Source organism: Podarcis liolepis, assembly GCF_965112155.1.
Source record: "Podarcis liolepis genome assembly, chromosome: 3".
NCBI classification, from domain to species: domain Eukaryota; kingdom Metazoa; phylum Chordata; class Lepidosauria; order Squamata; family Lacertidae; genus Podarcis; species Podarcis liolepis.
Window position 1 is genome coordinate 8,423,689 of NC_139557.1, and position 26,738 is coordinate 8,450,426.

A 26,738-nucleotide genomic window follows, 5' to 3' on the forward strand; every position below is an offset into this window, starting at 1 on the left:
TAATCTAATCTTTAAAAGCCATCCAAGCTGTTGGCCATCACTGTCTCCTCTGATGCACGTTCCATCGCCTCACTGCTCTCCATGAAGCAGTAATTTATCCGCATTACTAGGATGAAGGCAAAACAGCACTGTGGTTTGGGCACTCAAACATGTCACAAAATACCAAGAGTTAACTTGCACTATGAAACTCCCATGTGTCAGTCATGAGAGTATTTTTCTCAGAAGCAGCGGAAATGTAATGAGATGATAGGTTCTCATTTCCGTTACTTGTTTATATTTTAAGTTATTGCCCCCCGCAGGAACTTGGAAGTTTCAAATAGTGCTATTACTACAGCTTCAGGGAGTTCAAATCCACAGGACAGTTTGGGTTGCAAGACATAGAACTGAGTAACTGGGATGTCTTGTTATTCCTGAAGCATGTTCATAAAGCAACAATAGCAGGTTAGCTTGAGTGTACATATCCACACGTCACTGCTGCTTCCTGTTTTGTTTCCCAGTTGAAGAACGGCAATAACAAAATGATCTCCCACTTACAAATTATACTGCTGAAATGAAGAAAACTGCTGGGGGGAGAAGGTAAGCAGAATGGGTTTTTGTATGGAAGGACTGGTACTGAGACGGTATGCCACCCTCTGTTCTTTGTAAGCAAATCTCTTTTGCACTGGGCTCTGGTAAAGTTGAGCTCGCAACAGCCACAGTTCAACATACTGGGATCATTCCGTTTAAAGGTTCCAATTGCTAAATGTGGGTGCCTTCTATCATGTCACCTTCAGAACAGTGGTATCAGACAACTAAAACTACCTGTCTTGCTGAAGAGCATTATAGCAGGAGTTGAATGGGAAGCCTGTAAAAAGCACATTATTTTAAAGCTGCAATGATGCAGCTAGGATCTAGGTTAGAAAATAGGCGAAGATTAAACTACTCACAACAGCTATCACCGTAGCGGTAATTGAAGTGGCGTAGTTGAAAACAGCAGGAAAATGTTCAATTCATACAGCCTATTTAGGGCCTTGGTCTCATCTTGTGTTCATTTTATTCCGCATGATTGAGGAGAAGCAAATACGAGGAAAGGCACAGTTGCTGCATTTAAGATGCAAACTGGTTTACTCAACCCAATGTTTTCCTGCAAACCAGAAATAAACTGGTTTGGAATCTTATTTTTTGGCGCATGTGTTGAGCAAACTAGTTACTGAAAAACAGGTTGTTTGATTTTGCATGGATAGCTTATGCAGTGAGTCTTGCTACGATGGGGAAAAAAATATGCAGCCTTGCTTTAGCCAAATGTGCATGAGCAGCCAGTTAGCCAATTTGGGGGGATGTATTTTAAATATTCAAAATTCTTATTTAGAGGTTTGGCAGTAAGGATTCTTAAACTCAACTTCAGTAGCAAAACTGTTTACCTCATCGAATAAGATCATACACAGTACTAAACTATGGGAACAAGTCTTGGATTTGGGTACTCATCTACGGGCACAGCTACTGTTTTAAACTACAATTAGTTTCCAGACTGAAACCAGGTTTAGTTTTAACAGGGCAACTTCAAAGCATAATCCAGAATTTGGCAAAACTGCACTTCCCTGTTTAGGCTTAACTATACTGTAGCTGAAAATGGAAGCAAATACAGTGGTGCCCCGCAAGACGAATGCCTCGCAAGACAGAAAACCCGCTAGACGAAAGGGTTTTCCGTTTTGGAGGTGCTTCGCAAAACGAATTTCCTATGGGCTTGCTTCGCAAGACGACAATGTCTTGCGAGTTCCTGCAGGTTCCCCCCCCCCTTTTCCCAAGCCGCTAAGCCGCTTATCAGCTGATCCACTAAGCCGCTTATCAGCTGATCTGCTAAGCCGCTAAACCGCTTATCAGCTGATCCGCTAAGCAGCTAATAGCGCTAATCTGTCAATGGGCTTGCTTCGCAAGACGAAAAAACCGCAAGACGAAGAGACTTGCGGAACGGATTCTTTTCGTCTTGCGAGGCACCACTGTACTAGGAGGCAGCAGAGGCCTGCAGTCTCATTCCTCTTATGAAATGAGGCCATTAGCAAACCGCATAGCAATTCTTCAAAAGAGCTATAAGGATAAGTTCTCTGTACTCCAAAGAAAATCAGCAGCTCTTAAACAGCAGTTTGCTAGAGAACCTCTACCAATGATTAACCAAAGAACAAGCCAGCCATGGCACTATTCCTTTTAAAAGCATCAGGTGAAGTTATCCATGTCTTCTTAGAGATCACTGTGTGACAGGGAGATGGCAGGTGTACTGAAATCACACATTGCCAGTGCTTTCTTTAATATATATGGTGATAAAATTCTTTTATTTGAAATGTAGTCTTCCATAGAAATTACATGTAAACAAACGAACCATATTTCGAAGGAAAACCCAAGTACATTAAAGGACCAGGCACTGGAGACTTCTAATTGTTCACTTGGACAACGATAACATAAAAAAGGGCATCCAGCTTTAGAGGCCGTTCATCACACCAGTCAATGACCACACCAACATCTGTAGACGCTGTATCCAGCATACTCCCAACGGGCGCCAGAGGTGGAGCCAGTTGCTGAAACACCTGAACTTGGAAACAAATCTTGGTGATGCTGCAAGAGGTCACATATAGCTTCCAGGCTTCAAGCACACTGTCGAGAGCCCTTTAATATTTCCTCGAACTCCTTATTGAAGCAGCTCTTTCATTCAGGGAAAAAAGGCCTGTCAAATTCCACACAGAGGCATTATCTGAAATAAAGTAATCTGCAAGTTAACAAATGCATCCTGTCTTTTTTCCAATTGTGGACTTCAAACTAAATACACTTAGGAATACACTAAATTCACTTCAGCAAGGTTGCTGCATCAAATGCCTTTAGACTACACACTGAAAATTGCCCAGGGTACCAAGCATTCATTTGCTCTATGGGATTTAAATAACATTAAATAATTTGGGGGGGGGTGTTAGTATGCTTTTATTTGCAACCAAAGTTTCCTCAGGACATAAAGTGGCTAGAAAAACCCAGAGCGGCTGGGAAACTCGGGCAGATGGGTGGGGAATAAATGATGATGATGCCTCAGTTACATTGCAAAGTAGCCCTCTTAAGTTACATGGCTCCCGTTGCTCGGTCCCTGCTCCTGCCAACCTAGCAGTTCGAAAGCACGTCAAAGTGCAAGTAGATAAATAGGTACCGCTCGGGTGGGAAGGTAAACGGCGTTTCCGTGCTCTGCTCTGGTTCGCCAGAAGCGGCTTCGTCATGCTGGCCACATGACCCGGAAGCTGTACGCCGGTTCCCTCGGCCAATAAAGCGAGATGAGCGCCGCAACCCCAGAGTTGTCCACGACTGGACTTAATGGTCAGGGGTCCCTTTACCTTACAGGTACAGATAAACTTCAACCTAAGCTCTACATTTCTAGAAGGCCACTGTTAATACTGCCACTTTCAACCCGTAATAAATCTTTTTAGAAGCCAATGGCCAGGAAGGTGCTATTCAGACAATGCAGGCTTGATTTCCCAATTGTTTTCTGCATTTTACTATTAGTTATGGCAACTGATAGGCCAAAGTTGCCATGAGTGCCAAGAAAAACAAACATGGAGTCCGGCACGCTTCCCGTTGCGCAGCTTGCAGACTGTTTGTGCCAATCCAAAAGTCCTCTGCCTCCCTGGCTGTTAGCAGAGCGATCGCAGCAGATAGAAGCAATTGCAAACAGTGTGGGTAATAAATTCAGAGCAGACACAAGGCATCCCTTATCTTCTCTTGCCTTTAATCATGAAGTTTAACATCATAACTCAACCTGGCGACAGCTCGCCCATTTTCTCCCTCTCGCATAGCATCCCAGAGGCAAACTGAAACACTTAGCGTCAAACCACTCCCTTAAGTGTTTCTAACCCCGCCTCAGGAAAGAGACGTCACCAGAACTCCTTAACCCTGTGAGTTCTGAAACCAATAACATTAGTGACTATGATTGCTATGATAGCTTAAATTAAACCACTGGCTGAAAGCCAGGAGCAACAAAGCTAGAAAGTGTTTGAAGGATGGGATCCTTATACCCTTTAGCACAGAGGCAGCTGAACTCCTTTACAGTGCTGTTCTGTATCATGTCTGATCAAAGTAAGGTAAAGGGACCCCTGACCATTAGGTCCAGTTATGGGGTTGCAGCACTCATCTCGCTTTATTGGCCGAGGGAGCCGGTGTACAGCTTCTGGGTCATGTGGCCAGCATGACTAAGCCGCTTCTGGCAAACCAGAGCAGCACACAGAAACGCTGTTTACCTTCCCGCCGGAGTAGTACCTATTTATCTACTTGCACTTTGATATGCTTTCGAACTGCTAGGTTGGCAGGAGCAGGGACCGAGCAATGGGAGCTCATCCCGTTGACCTTGAACTGCTGACCTTCTGATGGACAAGTGCTAGGCTCTCTGGTTTAACCCACAGCGCCACCCACGTCCCTCTGATCAATGTAAGTGCCGCTAAATTCAGTGGGGCTTACTCTGTGGAAACTGGGTACAGGATTGCAGCCTTAATGATTCACCTAAAGATGGCAGGTTAAAAAAGAACAAAGGCTCCTGAACCTTTAATTGTTGTGTTGGAGAGGTAGTTTCAAGAGATGCAGATAGTCATGCAAATTCACTCTTCTTGGCAGCCATTAACAGTGCAGAAGCCCTGTCCCTTATTTAACGAAGCCACTCTACCCACAAAGAGCAGGGACAAAAAGAGGAATAAAAGGGCCAATGGAGGTCCCTTCAGGTGCAAAGTGCTAGACCTTGGATCCAAATTTCCCATTAGGAGCAGAGGAAACTGCTTTGCACAGAATCAGATCATTGGCTCACCCAGCCCAGTTGAGACCAGCTGGCAGGAAGGAGTCTTTCCCAGTCATAAGAAGCGAAGGACAACCTGCAGGGGTGTGACAGTGGGGGCAGGGAGGGGGCCTGGTTCGGGGGGGACGGGACTTTTGCCTACAGTGGCAAAATATCCCGGGCTGCCCCTGCAGACCACCCTTTCCACCTTAATTCATTATAACCTTGAGGATTTTCTTAAAGCGTTTATACCCTTAAATCCACCCCAGGAAAACTGGGTGCATCTGCCTAAGTTGCCGGAATTTCTAGTGGTTTACGAAAAGCTCAAGATGAGCGTCAATTCATAAGAGGGTGCAAGTTTACTATTTAAGGAACTTCAAACGCCCTTGGAGCCAGGCAAGCTTGGTGAAAGCTGTGTCTGCTTCCTTACTTGCCAGCACACAAGAACACATTCATTAAGGTCCACCCTCACATCTTCTCTTCCCTTGCCCACCTTGACGACTCTGCCTGGGCAGCCGTTTGCTGAGCATCACAATTCTTTATCAAGCCATCGCCAAGGGTGTCCATAGCTGCTAGGAGAGTCTCATACAAGCGTTCAGCATGGCTTTCAAGCCTGTCAGATTGTTTGGCGATCAAGCTGAGAGTGTTCTGTAAAACTAGAAGCAAGGGTTAATACAAATTTAAGATCCGGATTATGTGATGTTTCTCCTGAACAATTTTGGGTAAATAACACTGTTAGAAATGACCACAAGAAGAGGCATTAAGCGTTCTGATTCGCTTGCAATAAATAACCAGAGGATAAGAGAAAGAAGAGTAGATTATGGTGCATGCTAGGAATAGAGAGTTATAGCAGTTTTCTCAAGCGGATGAAACTAACAAGAAGGATTCACCAAAAAGCACTACCCCAAAGCTCCATTTTCTATTAGCGAACACACACGTGCTCAGGTCACAGCTCAGCCACAGTGCTTTCTAGTTTTTCAGCCTTTATATAGTAAAAAGAAGGTAACATGCGGCATATTTCAGCAAAAATAAAGCATTCTGAAATCCTACAGCTTTCTATGAGAACATCAAATATGTGCTTAAGTTTGCTCTGTTTAAACAGATGAAACTTGAAAACTATATTTGCCAAGTATGTTGAAAACCATGAGAGCTAGAAAGTTGAAAACCCAGTGGGAGAAGGTGGAGGAGTTTCAGAAAAATATTACAAGGTCTGATCTGGTGGCCTGCAGTCCCCCTGTCCTCCCCTACACCATATTCTGGTTCTGTTTCCCCCTTATAGTTGTCTCTCCCCTCACCTGGTGAATCTGATACCATGCATTTGAGAAGCCTATCGCCATCTTGCAAGACATTTTCAGTCAGTGTCTGGTGGTCAGCTAAATCCTTTTTGAACTCCTGCATAGAAATGTGATTGATGTCATGAGCAACAGTATTCAAAGCCAAAGCATTAAAAATCAATTAATGAGTAAAGAAAAATTAGGGATGCAGGTGGTGCTGTGGTGTAAACCACTGAGCCTTGGGCTTGCCAATCAGAAGTTCGGCGGTTCGAATCCCCCTGACGGGGTGAGCTGCCGTTACTCAGTCCCTGCTCCTGCCAACCTAGCAGTTTGAAAGCACATCAAAGTGCAAGTAGATAAATAGGTACCGCTCCTGCGGGAAGGTAAACAGGATCAGGGGTCCTTTAAATTTATCTTTCTAAAGAAAAATTACTCATTATCCACAAGTGGGCACATAGGTTCTGCAAAATGTATTTAAAAGTTATAGGTTAGATCCAACGGTGTGAGAAGACAGCCTGTGTATCCCATTTTTCTTTCCCTCCTCTGCCTGCAGCTGCTGTACTTAACAAAAATAAAAAACCCTATCTGTGGAGGCAATGGGGCACCCCGAAACAGCAGAGGCTGTGGTGTACAGTTCTGCAGTGCAAAGTAGGAGGGGAAGTCAGCTAAAATTGAGAGGAGGGGTCGTCTGCCAGCAGAAGCTCCCATTGCTGAAAGATCCCGCTGCCAGAGTCTAGGCAATTTCCCCCTTTGTACTGCAGCCCTGTGCAATGCAGCCTCGACTGTTCAGAAGGGATCTCTGGAAAAGGTTACAGCTGTCAGGGGTGGGCAGCAAGGAGGGCGCAGGAATATCAGTTGTGTGAGCTGCTCTGATGAAACAGGGATCACAATGCTCTCAGCCAGGGGTAGGCAACCTAAGGCCCGGGGGCCGGATGCGGCCCAATCGCCTTCTCAATCCGGCCCGCGGACGGCCCAGGAATCAGTGTGTTTTTACATGAGTAGAATGTGTGCTTTTATTTAAAATGCATCTCCGGGTTATTTGTGGGGCATAAGAATTCATTCATATTTTTTTCCGAAAATATAGTCCGGCCCACCCCATGGTCTGAGGGATGATGGACCAGCCCACAGCTGAAAAAGGTTGCTGACCCCTGCTCTTAGCCTATCTGCCCTCCGGTTACTACCAACTGTACACCAAGAACAGCAGAACTCTCCTAGGAGGGTGAGCACATGGCGAGAATATACATTTTCCCAATACCGTATTCCACTGATTTATACATTTGGGCGGGGGGGGGGGGGGAGACCGGTGTTTCATGATGTGGACTAAGAGCTTTCTACAATAGGCATTCTTCCAAACTGATAGGCCACAGTGGGGCTGCAGCCTTTTCTTATTTCTCACAGGGGTCTGCTTAAGGGATTATTTGATTTGAATTGGGCCTCTTTTCAGCAGTCAGTTGCTCCTACATAATGAAGCCCAGTGACCTCAGAGCTACTCAAATCCACAGTTAAGGAGGAAAAAGGGGGGAAGGAATTACCAGGTAGCTTTGTAATGCTGCCTTGACACTTCCAACATCTGGCTTGGGAGGAATCCAGTTGTCTGTAACTTCTGCTACTTTGTGCAGCCAACAAATGAGCTCTTCTAGTTGACAGCAAAATATCTACTTGGATGAATCAGAACAAAGACACCCATTATATGCATAAGACATAGTAAAATTCAGTTTTATAGGCTTAACTGTAAAACTGTTTGGGGGGGGTTTCAGTTCCCAGGTTAGAAGCAGTAGTGGGGTGGGAGAGCTGAAAACTAGACGAGTCCAAAAAGCCTGGCACACAAATTGTCACAACCCTTGAGGGACTACGGTGGCTCATTTACCAGAAGTAATGTATTCAGTGTTAATTCTGGAAGTGTATTCTCGATTCTGACCTAACCTAGCCTCCTAGAGCAAAATATACACCAGTATGATACCCGCCTCAAATATCATAGAACCATAGAATTGTAGTGTTGGAAGGGACACTTCCAGAATTAACATTAAATACAATACTGGTGGCTGCTGCTTCACAAATGGTACAGAGACAGGCACGGTGCAGGAGCAGAAAATGCCTGTTTTCAGGTCCCTGCCCTATGACATTATGTAGGTCAGTGTTTCCCAACCTTTTTTGGGCAAAGGCACACTTGTTTCATGAAAAAAATCTCGAGGCACACCACCATTACAGCCCCGTGACGTCAGCGCGCAGCGTCACGCCGGGAGGGACGCACGAAAGTGTAAGTTTCAATTTTTTCCCCTCCCCCTTGCCTTCCTTCTGTGCCAACCGCCAAAAAGCCAAGAAAAAAGCCAAGACTTTAGGGCAGCAGGTCGACACGGAAGAAGCTCCTACCTAAGGACAGTTGTGACGGCCGTGTCCTCTTCTGCCACACTTGGCAGCCCTGCCTCACGGTCGTGACTCCCACCCTGATTTCTCCCCGCAGGTCGAGCGGCACAGGCAGCCCAATGTGTCCAGCCCAGACACAAGCCCCGCTTCCCCACTCTAGATCCTGAATGCGACCAAGTGCTCTGGACTCCCGAGCAGGGTGGGAAAGAGGACTCGCATCTGGTAGCCTCCGAGCTCCTCGCCTGCTCGAGGGATGGCATTGCAGGCAAGCTGCCGGCCGTCGCCATCGCCGCCCCCTCATGCGAGTGGACCTGCCCGGAGTGGTGGGCCGGGGGAGGCTCGCTCTCTGTGGGGATGTGGCCCGCACGCGCGGCCCCGCTTCCTCCTGCCCAGGGCTGAGCTCCTTACCCGCGATCTCGGTCTCGCGCACGCGGATCCCACTTATTCCGAAGCTCGCGCCACTAGCCGGGGCTCTCACACCGTGCCAGGGCGAGGCGGCGCGGCCCACTGACATCATCGCAGCTCGCCGCCGCCCTCGACTTCCCTGTTCCCTCCCCTCCCTCGGGTCGCCGTGGTTACCGAGGACTGCAAGCTGCTCGGGCGAGCGTGGGGCATTAAGTGGGAGAAGGAAAATTAAAATTAAAACTCGCCTGAAGGCTGCCTCTCCGGATATGAAGCTATCTTTCAAATTTTTTAATTTTTCCCGTGGCACACCAGGCAACATCTCGCGGCACACTAGTGTGCCGCGGAACAGTGGTTGGGAAACACTGATGTAGGTTGTGCTATACATAAACTTGCCCCAGATGACCTAACTGCAATGCACTCTGCGTGGGGCTACCTTTGAAGGTGACCCGGAAACTACAACTAATCCGGAATCTGGGAGCTAGACTGGTGACTGGGAGTGGCCACCGAGACCACATAACACCAGTCCTGAAAGACCTACATTGGTTCCCAGTACGTTTCCGAGCACAATTCAAAGTGTTGGTGCTGACCTTTACAGCCCTAAACGGCCTCAGTCCAGTATACCTGAAGGAGGGTCTCCACCTCCATCGTTCTGCCCGGACACTGAGGTCCAGCTCCGAGGGCCTTCTGGCGGTTCCCTCGCTGTGAGAAGCCAAGTTACAGGGAACAAGGCAGAGGGCCTTCTCAGTAGTGGCACCCTCCTTGTGGAACGCCCTCCCACCAGATGTCAAAGAGAAAAATAACTACCAGACTTTTAGAAGACATCTGAAGGCAGCCCTGTTTAGGGAAGCTTTTAATGTTTGACTTACTATTGTATTTTAATATTTTGTTTGAAGCCACACAGAGTGGCTGGGGAAACCCAGCCAGGTGGGCGGGGTACATAATAAATTGTTATTATAATATAAGTGATAATACAGGTCTACACAGGGACAAGCAGCCAGGCCTTCAGGTCTTTCAGCCCTTCAAACTCGCACACTCACTTTGGCCACTTTCAAATCTAAGGATCATATGACACAATTGGCATTTTGCTGTTCAGGTCTGGATTTTTTTGTTTTATTTACCCTCATATGCAGTGCAAGGGAGTCTCTGCAATGGTTAGTCTCTTGCTCGACATGATGACCTCCGCTCTCGAGGAATCTTGTTTTGAGCAAGTCAATGCTACTAGCAGCCTCTCCTGGAAACCCCTCCTGGTCCTGGCAGCTTTGGTTGCTCAGAAGGTCTTCTTCAATATGTTCATGGAAGCTACACGTATGACAAGAATCACCATCTGTTTCCCACTGACTCTTGCTGGCTCCACCATCTCCCGGAGCCTCCAGTGGAAGCTGCTCTCCAGTCACATCGCCATATGCAAAATGTTCAGGGTTCCTTATGATCAGTGAAAGCTCAGTCAGCTGCTGAGCCAACGTCTCTAACTCCTTGAGCCTGGGTGGTAAGGAGAGATACTCTTCATCACTGGAACTCCCGTTTCGTAAAGGCAGCACCCTTGTGGAGCGGATGAAGCTGCTACTGACAGCACCTCTCTTTGTAAGGCAGCCATATCCCCTTGTGTCCCAGCGTCTTTCATCCAAGTTGCATGAATCAAATGGAACTGGTCGTGGGCACATAGGAGGCAAGCCATGCGCCATCTCTCCAGAGATGCGAGTTCTCCCAGGAGAGGGAACACCGTCAGAAAAGGAGACTTTCCCAACAGGTGAGAGTCTGTAGTGAGAAACTGGAAGGGGGCATTGTGACTTTTCCAATAAAGGGGTTGGAAAGCCCTCTGAGTGTGGGATCTCTGCAGCCAGCGGTTCCTGGCCCTGCAGGTTCATGGACTTCAAGGTACTCTCGGGAGAAATGGAAAGGCTGTTGAGGTCAACCCCAGAATCGTGGACAGAAGACTCTCTGGGGTTCTTTGCAAGCTTGTGCTTCGGCCTCAAAGGATAGGTGTAATCAAGCAAGTCCTCATATTCTTTATTAGGGTCCCAATGGGGCGACTGGCGGTCTGGCGATGGGGGCAGGCAATCGGGTATGGCACACGCCCAGTAGTCCGCCTGGAAGGAGGACATCTTTCTCATGTGACCCACTGTGGGGGAGCTATCCAAAGCTATGTGCCCGTGTGCACCCAGCATGTGGTTTCCTGAAGGGTCAGGGAGACTAGGCAGCTGCCAGGGAGCAGATGTTTCCGGGGACAACGAAAGATCCCCGGCCCCCCAAAAGCTCTTTGATCTCGCCATCCCCTGCTGATCAAAACCAGTCTCTTCTGAAGGCTGTAAGGTGAAGCTAGTCTGAGGGAACGCAGGTGTTACAGCATCAAAACGATGGTTTATTTTACCTGGCAGGTGTTTGGGAGTGGATGAATAAGGCGCAACTGTCACCTGGCTCCTCCCATCGGCATCAAGGCTGTAGAGGGGTTTGGTGGGAGGGCTGTAAAATGTTGAGTCCATAGCTTTGGTTGTGATTTCCAGCAACCCCTGAAGCGGCTCTGCAGAATCCGAGTCTTCTGCTGAAGTCACCTGTGCAAGTCATTTTTTAAAAAGAGGTCAGGCAAGAAAGGCAGGAATTTTTTTTATTTACAAAGAAAGAATATTCCAATATATGTGGGGGTTTAATTAGCAAGGAGGCTGCTGACAATTGTTTCTTTCTTTCTTTTCTTTTAAGCTCAATGGCTTTCCCCCCAGAAATAAGTGAACCTGGATTAATTTGAAGGCTGGAGGAATGAAAACCAGCATTCTGATGCGAATGCCATTAGGGGTCAGCAAACTTTTTCAGCAGGGGACCGGTCCACTGTCCTTCAGACCTTGTGGGGGGCCGGACTATATTTTTGGGGGGGGAATGAATGAATTCCTATGCCCCACAAATAACCCAGAGACTCATTTTAAATAAAATGACACATTCTACTCATGTAAAAACACACTGATTCCCAGACTGTCCGCGGGCCAGATTTAGAAGGCGACTGGGCCGGATCCAGCCCCCGGGCCTTAGTTTGCCTACCCATGACACAGAATCATAGAACTGCAGAGTTGGCAGGGTCATCACAAGGATGACACTAATTACTTATGTATTTGGGAATCTCAAAACACACACCCAAATAGAAAGACCCGGACCAATTGTAATTCAAGCAAATTCACTCACTCCCATGGGCTATTTATGTTCCTGTTGCTCAGGCAGCGTTCGCCCGTATTTAAGCCAACAAACTAGGTCTATCTTGTGCACCATTTGGATAGGTTTTCAGAAAAGTCCACAATGCTGCCCAACCCTGAAGAATACATTCAGGGAAGCGGGTCTATCATTCTTCCTCCCCACCCTCACTTGCAATATTACCATAGTAGCAAATACCATAAATCTGAAACTCTAAAATACGCAAATTCACAGCACAACCCTATGTACATTTTCTCAAAAGCCCCACGGTGTTAAATGAGGCTTACTCCCAATTAAGTGTGCCTAACACTGGGTAGCAATCTGTTATCCTTCTCACTGATCATCCCTCCCCACCTGCATTCTGACCCAGCCTGACCAATGTTTAATAAAAACAATTTTAAAGGAAGAGGCAGAAGTGTGACTAAATCAGAATGGCAGTCAAAGGCTGCAAGGTATTTGCTCTGGTTTCTAATTCAGATAACTCCTAAAGTTTCTTCCAAACTGCTTATCCACCATGTCACATGTGCCAATGGAAAGAGATGTATAAAAGGAAATAAAAAATGATTTCTGCACTATGATCATTCACTCTTCGACTGTGAGAATCCAGTCTCCTTAGCATTTTTCTTGGAAGCATTGTGCAAGTATGAATACCTAAATATGCTCACCTGTTGTTGTTCTTCTGGAAACAAACTACCTCTGCTAAAACTGGGAGCTACTTCACTACCAAAAGTGGTCCCACTGATGAGCGGCCGTCTCTCCACATACTTTACTTTTGCTTTCATCTTGCAAAACTTGTTAGAAGCCGTTGAAGACATCTTATCACATTTTTCAGTTCTCCAGAAAATGCCAGGAAATGTATGGCCAGCTTTCTCTATGGCCTTGAGCTCTCCAACCCCCGTCTCTTTGGGCAAAGACCCTTCTTCTTCCACAGCTGAAGGCTGGCAAACCTTGCTAACTAGTTCAGAGTGGTCCATCTCGAGTTCTCGGTAGTTCCACCTCCCATAGCATTTGGCCTTTGCACTCAACGATGCCTCAAAAGGAGATTTTTCTACCTCCAAGGCCATCTATAAAGCAGGTTTCTTTTCCTTCAGTGCCTCAAACGTGAGTCTTTTAACCTGAAATAAACAAGAGATGGAACTGAATTATTTAAGAACTCACACCTAACACAGAGGCTGCAAGCCTATGCATGCTAATTTGCAAGTAAGCTCCAATTAGCCGTCCAAGAAAGCATCCCTAGGATTGTTCTGGATATCTACAATCCCATGCATATTCATTTGTAAGCTGGTCATACTGTTTTCAATGGGACCTACTCCCAGGAAGCAAGTAAAAATGATATTTAAAAAAACAAACCCAAGAATAAGAGGAGACTAAGGAAACATGACAGCCATCTTCAAATAAACAAAGGGCTGTCAAGAGGAAGATGGAAGAAGCTTGTTTTCTCTTGCTCCAGATTCTAGGACCCAAACCAATGGCTTCAAGTTACAAAGAAGGAGATTCCGACTAAATATCAGGAAGAACTTTCTGACAGTAAAAGTTGTTCAACAGTAGAGCAGCCTCTCTCAGAAAGTGGTAGACTCTTCTTCCTAGGAAGATTTTAAGCAGAGGTTGGATAAACAGCTGTCATGGATGCTTTAGCTGAGATTCCTGCATTGCAGAAAAGTGTTACACACACACATTTCCTGGAAGTGAATCACAACCATCTATTTAACAGTTAAGGAGCTTTTAATAAAGAGCCATGGGTAAAATATTTTATTTCTTAGGTTACGCTTAAAAAATGATACAATATGAATCCTATTTATTATTATGGGCTTCCTACTGGATTCAGGAACTAACAAATTATCACAGAGCAGGCACTGGTGTAGATCACCAGGACCACCCAAGGAACCCAGTAACAATATCGTTTTCCCACTTTATGCCCCCAACTACCTTGATGGCAGAAAGTGAGGAGGAATTAAAGAACCTTTTATTGAGGGTGAAAGAGGAGAGCGCAAAATATGGTCTGAAGCGCAACATCAAAAAAACAACACAAAGATCATGGCCACTGGTCCCATCACCTCCTGGCAAATAGAAGGGGAAGAAATGGAGGCAGTGAGAGATTTTACTTTCTTGGGCTCCATGATCACTGCAGATGGTGACAGCAGTCACGAAATTAAAAGACGCCTGCTTCTTGGGAGAAAAGCAATGACAAACCTAGACAGCATCTTAAAAAGTAGAGACATCACCTTGCCAACAACGGTCCGTACAGTAAAAGCTAAGGTTTTCCCAGTAGTGATGTATGGAAATGAGGGCTGGACCATAAAGAAGGCTGATCGCCGAAGAATTGATGCTTTTGAATTATGGTGCTGGAGGAGACTCTTGAGAGTCCCATGGACTGCAAGAAGATCAAACCTATCCATTCTGAAGGAAATCAGCCCTGAGTGCTCACTGGAAGGACAGATCCTGAAGCTGAGGCTCCAATACTTTGGCCACCTCATGAGAAGACTCCCTGGAAAAGACCCTGATGTTGGGAAAGATGGAGGGCACAAGGAGAAGGGGACGGCAGAGGACGAGATGGTTGGACAGTGTTCTCGAAGCTACCAGCATGAGTTTGACCAAACTGCGGGAGGCAGTGGAAGACAGGCGTGCCTGGCGTGCTCTGGTCCAGGGGGTCACGAAGTCGGACATGACTAAACGACTAAACAACAACAACAACCTGAGCTTTCGGGTGGCCCAAGCATAATTCTTTTCAGCTGTATTTGTCATTTGGGATTCAGCCTTCTTAAGCTGCAGAAGTCAGAACTTTTGGGCCTCATTGGGTTATTTTATTTGGTCCTCCTTTAAAACCAGTGCCTTTGGACAAGGGCAGCTAATCTGGTACTACAACTTCCATCATCCCTGCTGCCCAGGACTGGAGGGTTTCGAAGTCCAAAACACCCAGGAAGCACCACGTAGGCCCACCTTACAGTAGGGGCAGCCAGAATGGAAGCAATATCTCCTGGAACAGGGAACAGATGAAAAGTAACGAGTAAGGGTTCTCACATGAGGATTTTGTTGGTGATGCTATGAGCACAACCATGGATAAAGGTGATGCCAGAACTGGTCCTATGTTTTATTTTTACTTACTTATTTATTTCTTAAGTTTTTATACCACCTGTGGCGATCACACAGGATCCCCAGATGTTTAACGGTCTATTGATCCCCGTGCCACCACTATGCTCGCTTCTCTGCTGCCACCAACCCGTTACTCTTGGGTAAAACACTGAGTCCAGTCAGCTGTTAACAGTGAACCAAATAAACAAGTTTATTTTATAAACATTAACAAGTTTATGGTTTCTCAGATATTATTCCTGTCAGTATCTCAACTTTAGTTTCTTTGCCGGCCTATACCTTCCTAATGCCTTCTGACTATCTCAACTGTTTGACTGACTCCTCTTAACAAATTCTCTCACTCTCTCACATCAGACTAGCCCAACCCATAGACTTATCCTCTCTGTCTCTTCTAACTCCAGACTGTCTTCTCAACCACCCTAACTCTAACTCTTAACTCTAACTTGATTGGAAGCCGCCCAGAGTGGCTGGGGAAACTCAGCCAGATGGGCGGGGTATAAATAATAAATAATATTAATAATAATAATAATAATAATAATAATTATTATTATTATTATTATTATTATTACTCCCTAAAACCTCTGTGCTTAAACCTTATACACAGTTAACGCCGCCCCTTGGGTTCCCATTGGTTAGTCATTTTACAATTAGTTAACCCTTTCCTTATGAATGTCATACACCTAGGAGGGCAAACGCCACACCACCCTTCATCCGAAGATCACAGGGTGGCTCACAACATAAAAATACAAAATGAAAGCACAAAAATGCATAATAACCATTCTGCAAACAAGCCCATGGGGCAGTGTCCAACAGCAATCTCTCAAAAAACTTATGCCTACGCGATTTCAGCCTGCCTTGTCCAACCGAATGTTCACAGAGGATGCCTTCATGAGGTCCTCTGGCCTGAAGTTCTCCCTCCCACTTCCTCCTAGCAGTAATCTGGAAAATCCTTGGCAAAATCTCATCTTTTCCCTCCCCATTGCCAATGCCCATTGTATTCTCCCAAGACAGGAAAGCCCCTCCGCCCACAACACACACACACACACACTTCCAGGCAACAGCTTCCAAAAGCAGAAACACCCACCACAAAGGAGAAGAGAGGACCTGGAGCAGGAGACACAATGGGAGAGGAAACAAAAAATGCAACAACAAAAATCGCAGCTCCCCCCCCCCCCCCAATTTTCCAACACACAAACACACTTTCTGGTTCAAACTTCATATTAAGTATTCCTTCACCTGTGTGGGTCTAACAGAAGTACTGTGAATATGACAGACCCCATGCAAGTGAAACTTTCATTTCCAGATTGTATTTCCAACGACAACTGCTCCATTGTAAGCATGCACACACTACTATCCCGTAGCTGTCAACCTGCGACTGCAAATTCTGTTTCAATGGAGAAGAAATCTCCCGGATGTTTCAGCAACACAGCCCAGTCACCTCGAGACGTTCCCAGGTGGCTGTGGATTGTCTCCTGCACCGCCAAGATGAACACTGTACACCCCAAAACCACATCCTTGCGTTGTGTAGGTAAGCCTATCCACAAATGTTTAAGTTGCACGTGCTTTGTTTCTTTTTAGCTACTGCTGATTTTAGTCCTCTTTTTAGTAATTTGTTTTTAGCTGTTTTTTATTAACCACTTTTAAGGGTTTTTTGTTGTTGCTGTAAACTGTACACGGGTTGTTGTTTTTACAATGAAGAGGTATATAAAGATCATTAAATAAATAAAATTCACATTACACATTTCCCCTCTCAAATGGAACAGTTGAGTATCCCCTGCAGTGATGCTTACTGTTTTTATTTACTAAAAAAGAAAGAAAGAAAAAGCTACTAGTCACCGTAATGCAGACATGGCCAAACTCGGCCCTCCAGCTGTTTTGGGACTGCAGCTCCCATGATCCCTAGCTAACAGGACCAGTGGTAAGGGATGATGGGAATTGTAGTCCCAAAACAGCTGGAGGGCCAAGTTTGGCCATGCCTGTGGGTGTTACAGTGCCAAGCAACAAAGCTTACCCCCATGCTAGTAACCTGGTAATCCCAGTAACCTAGCAACACTCAAGGGCAGCCCCACTTCCTGTGGGTCTTGCTGCAGACCCAGGGTCCAAATCTAGCCCTCAGCACAACCCGATACAAAAGCACCTCCCGACACAAGATCCCTGTTGCACACCTCAAGGTGAGGACACAGGTAAGGCCTCTGAACCCCCGTTCCCCAACATGAGCAACAACCGACACTCTGCCTGGATGCTCCCATTGTCCTTCCGCTGGGTTTTGCACTGTGGGAGGGGGCATGAAAAAGCCCTCCTTCCCAGCACTTCAGAGAGCAGAACCAACGTTGCAAGCCCTTCAGACCTTGCTCAGCTCAAAAACAGGGCTGTTCGGTTCAAATTTGTGTTGGAAATGTAAGGAAAAAGAAGGGACTTTTTATCAGATGTGGTGGGATTGTAGTAAAATTTTTAAAATTTGGGAAATGATATATAATGAGTTGAAGAAAATGTTCCAATTAACATTTGTTTAAAAACTCAAAGTATTTCTGTTAGGGATTGAAGGAAAAGACCTGCCAAGGAAACTGAAAAATATCTTTATGTATGCGACAACGGCAGCAAGAGTCTTAATAGCACAAGGATGGAAGAATGAGGAAATCCCAACCAAAGAACTGTGGCAAGAGAAACTCATGGACTACGCAGAACTGGCAAAACTGACACATAAATTACATGACAAGAATAACTGTGACTTTAAAGATCAATGGGAACCTTTTACAAAGTACTTAAAGAAACAGCAAAATGAACTGGACTCCTTGGCAGGTTTTGAATAAACATATACAAACTTTTTATTGATAACATTTAGATAGATAAATTAAGGATATGTACAATTTTATAACATTAAGAGAATAACAAGTGCTGAAAAACCAGAGAGGAGCTGAGGGAAGACCGAGGGGGGGGTAGTTCTGTTTGTGTTGTTCTTTTTTTTTTCTTATGGGGAGGGGGGAAATGAGAATGATGTATTTTTGAAAAACTGTTAAACTGAAATTCCTAATAAAAAATATTTAAAATTAAAAAAAATAAGGCTTCTGTTAACAGCCAACCAGGAACTTTACAAGAAGTGAATCTTCTTTTCCTAGCCCTCTCCATCCAAGTCTGTTGGCGAGAACACCGAGTCACGTGAAATAAAGGCCTGCTGGGAAATTCGCTACATGCTTCAGGTCACGCCATCATGAATAACAAAAAGGCCTGCTTCAACTCTGGTCCAACAGCTAAAGCCATGAGCAGAGTTTGCATCCTCAGGCAGGAGAAGCCTTGATACGTCGAGCAGCATGCTTCATTTAGCACTGTCCTCATATTTAAGATAAAAAAATTCCTTCCAGTAGCACCTTAAAGACCAACTGAGTTAGTTCTAGGTATGAGCTTTCGTGTGCATGCACACTTCTTCAGATACACACACAAAGCTCATACCTAGAACTAACTCAGTTGGTCTTTAAGGTGCTACTGGAAGAAATTTTTTTATTTTGACTATGGCAGACCAACACGGCTACCTATCTGTAACTCATATTTAAGCTGTGTGTGGCGCTGTGGGTTAAACGAGAGCCTAGGAGTTGCCGATCAGCGGGTCGGCGGTTCGAATCCCCGCGACGGAGTCAGCTCCCCTTGCTCGTTCCCAGCTCCTGCCAACCTAGCAGTTCAAAAGCACGTCAAAGTGCAAGTAGATAAATAGGTACTGCTCCGGCGGGAAGGTAAACGGCATTTCCGTGCGCTGCTCTGGTTTGCCAGAAGCTGCTTAGTCATGCTGTACGCCGGCTCCCTCAGCCAATAAAGTGAGATGAGCGCTGCAACCCCAGAGTTGGTCACAACTGAACCTAATGGTCAGGGGTCCCTTTGCCTTTTTTATCTTCATCTTGGCTTTCAAAAGGAATTGGTTTCCTGTAATCCAAAAAGGAGCGGCTCTCCAGATTCTGCTGGACTACAACTCCCATCATCCCTGACCAACAGCTATGCTGGCCGAGGCTGATGGGACCTGGAGTCCAACAACATATGCAGGGCCACAGGTTCCCCATGCCTGCTGCGTCTGAGATGTAGCTGGTGCAATGCCTAACATGTGTTAATGTCATTTGGATTGCAGATGCAAAAAGAAATAAACTGAAAGAAGAAAACATCTGTTGGCACACTGCCCCATAACTCAAGCTTCTGCTGCCTTACGTAATGTAGGTATGATGACTGAGTTAAATTCTGTTGGATCTTTCAATACATGTAAGCAACATGAGCAATCTGACCAAGTCTTGAATGCAAGAACCACATACAAAATACAGTTTGCTGGTGCAGGATACTGTTCTATTTTTATTCTTCAGCGTCTCAACCCTTGTGTTGTAACAGATGCAGGCACATGATCAAAATCCATGTCAAGAAACACTAGACAGTAAATAAACTAAGATCACTGGGAGGAGACAGTATTATACAAAACTTCAGATAGTCCAGACTGGGGAGACAATTTTTGCTCTTCCCAATGCTCTGGGAGCGGGAATAAATATTTATAGATTGTGAAGGTCAGGTAGGCTAATGTTCCCTTGCCACAGTGTGCTGGCATGTAATGAACTATCAGAGCACCATATCAGGGCTGGGAGCATTGGTTTTGCTGCCTTGACGTAGGAACCCAAATACAGTGGTGCCTCGCAAAACAGAATTAATTCGTTCCGCGAGTTTTGTCATCTTGCGATTTTTTCGTCTTGCGAAGCACGGTGTTGGGAAAGTTTTGGAAAAGCTTCAAAAATCACCAAAGTCTTCAAAAACCTGAAAAAAGGCTACCACACCGCGTTCTATGAGTTGCTCCTCAAAGTCAAGTCGCAACTGTATTAACGGTGTTAAGAAAAAGGAAACAAACTTGCAAGACGTTTCCGTCTTGCGAAGCAAGCCCATAGGGAAAATCGTCTTGCGAAGCAGCTAAAAAAACAAAAAACCCTTTCGTCTTGTGAGTTTTTTGTCTTGCGAGGCATTCGTCTTGCAAGGTACCACTGTAAACACACTTCGATGCCAGCAAAGAGTGAGGCCAGTGAGAGAGCTTCATTTGCCCTTAGTGACATCATCACAAACAGCCAAATGTAAAGAGTTGCATGATGCTATATCATCATCACTGTGATGCCTAACTGGATGGATCAATGGCCCTGTTAACATCAACAAGATGGTTATTTGGCTAGATCCGAGTATCAGCAACAGGCAGCAGCTGTTTAAAGAAGAAAATTGGTACCACACTGCTACTCTGTGACTTTTCAGTTCATCCTAATTAGAGTACCATGCTACTTTGTCGGCAAACTAAGGCCCATGGACCGGATCCAGCCCAATTGCCCTCTGGATCCAGCCCGTGAACAGTTCTGCAATCGCTGCTTGGGTCAGCACGATCACCATTTTTTCCCAATCTTTTTTGGGCGCCATTTTTTGGCAATTTCTCCTCCCTCCCTCTTCCTGGCTTCTCCCTGCCCTGCAGAGGAAGGGAGCTGGGCTTTGATAGAAAGCCTCACCGCCTGCCCACGGGCCTCTCCCCATGGCCGTGCTGTGGGCTGGAGCTTGGCGCACCTGCTGGCCTTGCGCCTGGGAAAGTTGGCCTGAAAAGGAGAGGTGCCGCCAGCGCCCAATCGCAGGCAGAGCGACGAAGGAGGTAGGCAGGGGGAGGGGAGGGGCTGGGGGGGAGAGAGAAGCCCCCTCCGCCATGTGCGCTCTCGTGCGCGCAGTCTGGCCCGCCACTAGGTCTGGGGAACGGTGAACCAGCCCCCTCCAAAAAAAGTTTGCTGACCCCTGTACTAACAAGAGGCACTGTTTAAAATGAAAAAAGTTACCTGTGTCACGTAAGAAATAACTTCAGAGTTATTCCTGAACATCTAGAAGAGGGGAAACCCTTTATGTTACCTCTACTTGAAGCAGATAAATCTCGGCCTCATTCAACCAATGCTGGATTTTTTAATTCTTCCAACTGCAAAAAAATGGCAGAGATTGTGAGAAAGGACAAACGCAGCCTTCCATTCCATGAGGCCTCTTTCATATGCCATTTTTGAGATGCCACCATTAGGTCCACCTGCAGCCTTGTCCACTGACAGCCTAATTCTGTCCTGGCCACAGCACTGCATCTCTCTGGTCTGCTGCTCCACAAGAGAGAAGGTGCCCTCAAGGTTCCCAATATGTAGCAGGTTCTTCATGGGAGCAAATGAAGCTTTCAGAAAAGAGAGTGAGAGCGCTTTACCAGGGGTGCTATATATGAAGCAGTTTGTTGATATCACTGCAGAGCATGAAAGAGGCAAATTAAATGCTTCATCAGTTTTACAGGGCATGCATAACAAGCACACTGTTCGGTCCCAAGAGAAAGAAAAAACCACCAGAGACTAGTAAGCTGCCGCTCCCTTAAGGGCAGGTCTACTCAACATGCAAACAAAAGAAAGATGAAGTAACTGAGAGGATCCATCACAAAACTTTCACGAGAGTCAGCCCAAGCCGTACGGAACAAGGGCCTAATTCTAATAACACAGCAAAATAATACATGAACAGGTTTACACTATAAACCATTGTTCTGGTCTGTGAGGGGTTTTTGGCCACCCACCTCCATCGTGCCTCTTGTTACAGGTACCATGAGATGGCTCGCAAGCCGCTCAAATTCAGGTGCACCCAGAACAGCAGCATCTTGCCTGTCTCCGGGGCACGGATTTTAGCAAAGCTACTCTTTTCTATTCACCCCCTTGTGTTCAGCACAGCTGCACTGGAGCACAAGAGCTGGGTTTTAGTTAAGCATTTCACGTCATACACAGCAGCCTTGTTAGATCAGACAAAAAGGCTCACTGAGCCCAACCAGGTACGCCCAAAAGGCCCCTAAGCAGAATGTGAAAGCAACCATCATTTTCCGTCCTTGCAGCCTCTGAACCTGGAAGTTGCATATAGGCACCACAAGTAGCAGCCATTGAGCCTTCCACTCCGCGAATTTCTCAAATCCCCATTTAAAGCTACCCAAGATCACATCTTGTGCCAGCAAATCCCTCAAATAACTGTCCTAAACCTTCTGCAAATCGTATCACTGCACGACCCACAGTTCCAATTTTCATCACTTGTCTGTTATGGCAGCGGTGAAACTAGGCTTTATTTCACCCGGGTCAAGAACCCAGTTTGACACTGTGCCCACACACATTTGCGTACACACACACACACACGCTGAAAGCCTCAATGGCACTCAGGGTGGTCTTACCCATAGAGGCTAGTGGCACAGGGCGCCAAGTTCTGGAGGGCGCCAGGGAAGAGGCGGAGGCTGGACGCGGTGCCACCCGGCATCAGCTTGCCACCCTCGCCCACCTCTGTCAAGCAGCGCTGCACCCGGAGCCTCCGTCTGCCGTGGCCACCACGGCACAAAGCGTCCAGCTGAGCCAGGAGGCGCCGCATCCAGCCTCCACCTCTTCCCCGCCGGAGGAGCCACCCTCCAGCCACTGCCCGCCTCCTCCAGCCCCGCCATCCTTGCTAAAAAACTCTGGGAAAGGGGGGGGGCATCACCGGAGGGCGCTTTGTACCACGGCACCGGATATGCTTAAGACGGACCTGATGGCACCCCTCTGGAGGTTTCACCCAGGGCAAAAACCCCAACTAGCCCCCCATAGCTACAGCTCTGGTTATGGCAAAGGTCTTTGGCATTTCCTTCTACTACTTTTTGTCTATTTTTACCACCTGACACTGTACATTTAAAAAAAAAAAAATCCAAGTGTCCTTCAAGAGTCTTCTTAGAATTTACAGTGGTACCTCGGGTTAAGTACTTAATTCGTTCTGGAGGTCCGTACTTAACCTGAAACTGTTCTTAACCTGAAGCACCACTTTAGCTAATGGGGCCTCCTGCTGCCGCCGTGCGGTTTCTGTTCTCATCCTGAAGCAAAGTTCTTAACCCGAGGTACTATTTCTGGGTTAGCAGAGTCTGTAACCTGAAGTGTATGTAACCTGAAGCATATGTAACCCGAGGTACCACTGTATTATTATTATTTAGCTCCCTGTGGTTATAAGACCAGTTCAATTGGGTACGCTCACTCCTATCTTTGAGGCCAGCAACAGGCAGAAGAGGAACAAGCAAAAACTATCTGGATTCGGGGTTTTAGGGTTCCCAACGCCACAGGGAAGCAAACCCATGAAAATTAAGGACAGTCTGTCAACAACACAGCTCTCTGAGTATCCAGAGCCGCAAGCACCCACACGCACACATACTTGAAGGAGGCAACAGGAAGCAGGTCACGTTTCCCCTGCCAACGGTTTGTGCTTGCCTGCCTTACACTTTGCACACAATGGCTGGGTTCCAATTGCTCTTATGGGCATGCATTTAACACACTGCCTAGTTGAAATTTAAGACTACTCTTAATAAACGCCAGTTAATTCTCCTGGACTTCAGAGGCTTTGATGCAATGATCTCCTATTTTGTGTTTCCAAAGGGCTGCTTATTTCAGCAGTCAAAAGTACAGAATTTAACCACCAAGCACTAAAATCGGGACCCAAACTTTACAATCCTAACAGACACTGCTGTCAGTAAGTTTTGCCCTTAACTTTAAGTGGAAAAAGTGTTGAATAGTAACAGGAAAGCCTATAACTGTTCTGGCATTATTGGGGGGGAAATGTTAGCACATGAATGGCTGCCATAACTCTGTGTGGGTAGAGATGTGGAGACAGCTAGTTTTCATAACACAATGCCAGCCCTGCCTTTTGTTAATACCCACCGACTGCCAGACTTTTAAATACTAATAACCAAGTCCCCAGACAATAATAGTATTTTGCAATGTTCTCTGAAGTCTCTGGAGAGCTTTGATTGCTATTAAAAAGATCCTGCCTTGGCCAAGAAATTAAATCTCCTCTACACAGATGGTGAACTATGTGGTTTTCAACCCACCAGAAAACACTTGTTTCGGTTTGTTTCTTACAAAAACCTAAACGAATGAAAGAATCACCCAAGAGAGCCGATCCCTGTACACTACCATTCACACAGATGCAACTATTGTGGCTTATCAATCGCAAATTTAGAAGGATGCAAAGCAGGAGAAAATAAAGATTTAAAAAGAACCATGGCATTTAATAAAATCTTGCAGAGGGCTTTTGTAAAAAAAGAAGAAAAAAACAAGTTAGAGGCGTTATCAAGAATGCTTTTGTGGGAGAGGGGTTATTGGTGTGTTTCTGTTTTATAATATATATTTGCAATTTTTCTGTTGTGAACCTCCCTAGGATCTTCGGTGAAAGGCGGTACAGGATTTTAATTAATTAATAACAAATAACTTACTCAAGGGCAGGCCTTCTGAAAGGGGGGACAGCCTTGTTTGTTATCAGAACCACTGAACTGGAGAGCTGGAAGAGACCCCCGAGGGCCAATCTAGCCGAATCCTCTGCAATGCAAGACCCTCCACAGGATCATAGAAGGGCAGAGTTGGAAGGGACCCCCCCCGGGGGGGTGTCATTGAGCCCCACGCCTTCCAATGCAAGAATCTCAGCCCTCTGCTCAAATACCTCTTTTGCGTTTCCGTCTTGCAAACCGCCCTGCGCCATAGAAAGGAGAAGGTCGGCGCCGGACCGGCTTTCTCTCCGGACAACCGGAGCAGGGAAGGCCAGCGCCTCGGCCCCAAGCAACGCAGGGGGCCGCCCTCGGCCTCCCGCCCCGGCGGCCCCCGAAAACGGCGGCAGCGTCTCCGCGGAGCTTCCGCGCGCAGGCGGAGGAGCGAGCGGGAGAGCGGCGCGCCCTTACCCGAAGAGGGTCCCCCGCCGGCCGAGCTCCGGGCGCCGCCCTGCGCCCTCCGGCCCTCGTCCGGCCACGACGCGGGAGCCCCGCCGGGGCCGCCTCTGGAAATGGAGGCGCTTGGAAGCAGCAGGGGCGCAAAGCCTTGGAGAGGCTGCTGCTGCTGCTGCTGCGCGCGCCCGGAACGCGCTTCTTCTCCGCCCTTTCCTTGAGGGAACCTGAGGGCGTCCAGGCCTGGCGCGCCTCCGGGGGGGGGGTGTTGCGCGCCCAAGTGACGAGAGGAGGCGGACGGGCGGGCGCGCGCGGGGGGGGAGGGGGCGCGGTCTTGTCGCTTTGGTGAGGGAGACGGAGACAAAGGGAGGCCTGGAAATGGAATTGGGGGGGGGGGGACGGGACTCGCCCGCTTTGGCCAGGGGCGCATTGCGCGCCAAAACTGGGCGGAGAAGCTGTCAAAAAGACTTTGGGGCACCTGAGGCGGACCCCCCCCCCCAGAATAAGACACCCTCCCCCCCCCCCCACGAGAGGAGGGGCGCCTCTCCTTCCTTTTTCAGTTGAGATTCCAGCATTGCAGAGGGTGCACTACAGTAGATCCCTCTGGATCCCTTCCAACTCTACAATTCTGTGATACAGTACAACTCCCATAATCTCTCTCCACTGGCCATGCCGGGTAGGAATGATGGGAGTTGTAGTCCAACAACAGCTAGGAACCCAAGGTTTAAAGTTGGTTGGAGGATGGATGGCGGCTAACAGATTGAGGTTGAATCCTGACAAGACAGAAGTACTGTTTTGGGGGGACAGGAGGCGGGCAGGTGTGGAGGATTCTCTGGTCCTGAATGGGGTAACTGCCCCTGAAGGACCAGGTGCGCAGCCTGGGAGTCATTTTGGACTCACAGCTGTCCATGGAGGCACAGGGCAAATCTGTGTCCAGGGCAGCTGTTTACCAGCTCCATCTGGTACGTAGGCTGAGACCCTACCTGCCCGCGGACTGCCTCACCAGAGTGGTGCATGCTCTGGTTATCTCCCGCTTGGATTACTGCAATGCGCTCTACGTGGGGCTACCTTTGAAGGTGACCCGGAAACTACAACTAATCCAGAATGCAGCAGCCAGACTGGTGACTGGGGGCGGCCGCCGAGACCATATAACACCGGTCTTGAAAGACCTACATTGGCTCCCAGTATGTTTCCGAGCACAATTCAAAGTGTTGGTGTTGACCTTTAAAGCCCTAAACGGCCTTGGTCCAGTATATCTGTGAAGGAGCGTCTCCACCTCCATCGTTCTGCCCGGACACTCAGGTCCAGCGCCGAGGGCCTTCTGGCGGTTCCCTCATTGCGAGAGGCCAAGTTACAGGGAACCAGGCAGAGGGCCTTCTCGGTAGTGGCGCCCGCCCTGTGGAACGCCCTCCCATCAGATGTCAAAGCGATAAACAACTACCTGACATTCAGAAGACATCTGAAGGCAGCCCTGTTCAGGGAAGTTTTTAATATGTGACATTTTAGTGTATTTTTCATCTTTGTTGGAAGCCACCCAGAGTGGCTGGGGAAACCCAGCCAGATGGGCGGGGTACAAATAATAAATTATTATTATTATTATTATTATTATTATTATTATTATTATTATTATAGACTCTGAGCTTTTAAAAACCAAAGAAGGGGGGGGGAGTAGAAAAACGCTGCTGTTTTCACTTTTCATTATACTGCACGGGTGTCACAGCAAAATATATCCTCTTAGGACAGGGGTCAGCAAACGTTTTCAGCAGGGGGCTGGTCCTCTGTCCCTCAGACTTGTGGAGGGGCCAGGCTATATTTTGAAGGGGGGGAAATGAACGAATTCTTATGCTCCACAAATAACCAGAGATACATTTTAAATAAAAGCACACATTCTACTCATGTAAAAACATGCTGATTCCCGGACCGTCCTCGGGCCAGACTTAGAAGGCGATTGGGCTGCATCCAGCCC

At 47.0% G+C, this 26,738-nt stretch overlaps 1 protein-coding gene across 5 annotated transcripts; it reads right to left on the minus strand.

The window, feature by feature from the left end:
- Positions 1–2,274: 2,274 nt before the first annotated feature.
- CEP68 (centrosomal protein 68) lies at positions 2,275–25,069 on the minus strand. Of its 5 annotated transcripts, none has more exons than XR_014523940.1 (7): positions 24,791–24,962; positions 12,651–13,100; positions 9,930–11,360; positions 7,575–7,700; positions 6,064–6,160; positions 5,262–5,424; positions 2,275–2,722 (listed from the first exon to the last, which is right to left on the minus strand). XR_014523940.1 is itself a non-coding variant. In XM_083495155.1 (7 exons), exons 2-7 carry the CDS (start codon positions 13,047–13,049, stop codon positions 2,719–2,721), a joined length of 2,217 nt encoding a protein of 738 aa, XP_083351281.1. In that variant the 5' UTR covers positions 13,050–13,100; positions 24,791–25,069; the 3' UTR covers positions 2,275–2,718. The 5 variants fall into 5 exon arrangements, 3 of the variants coding, with proteins under 3 accessions (XP_083351281.1, XP_083351282.1, XP_083351283.1); XM_083495155.1 differs by having other exon boundaries at positions 7,575–7,697; positions 24,791–25,069; XM_083495156.1 differs by having other exon boundaries at positions 7,575–7,697; positions 24,332–24,920.
- Positions 25,070–26,738: the final 1,669 nt, after the last annotated feature.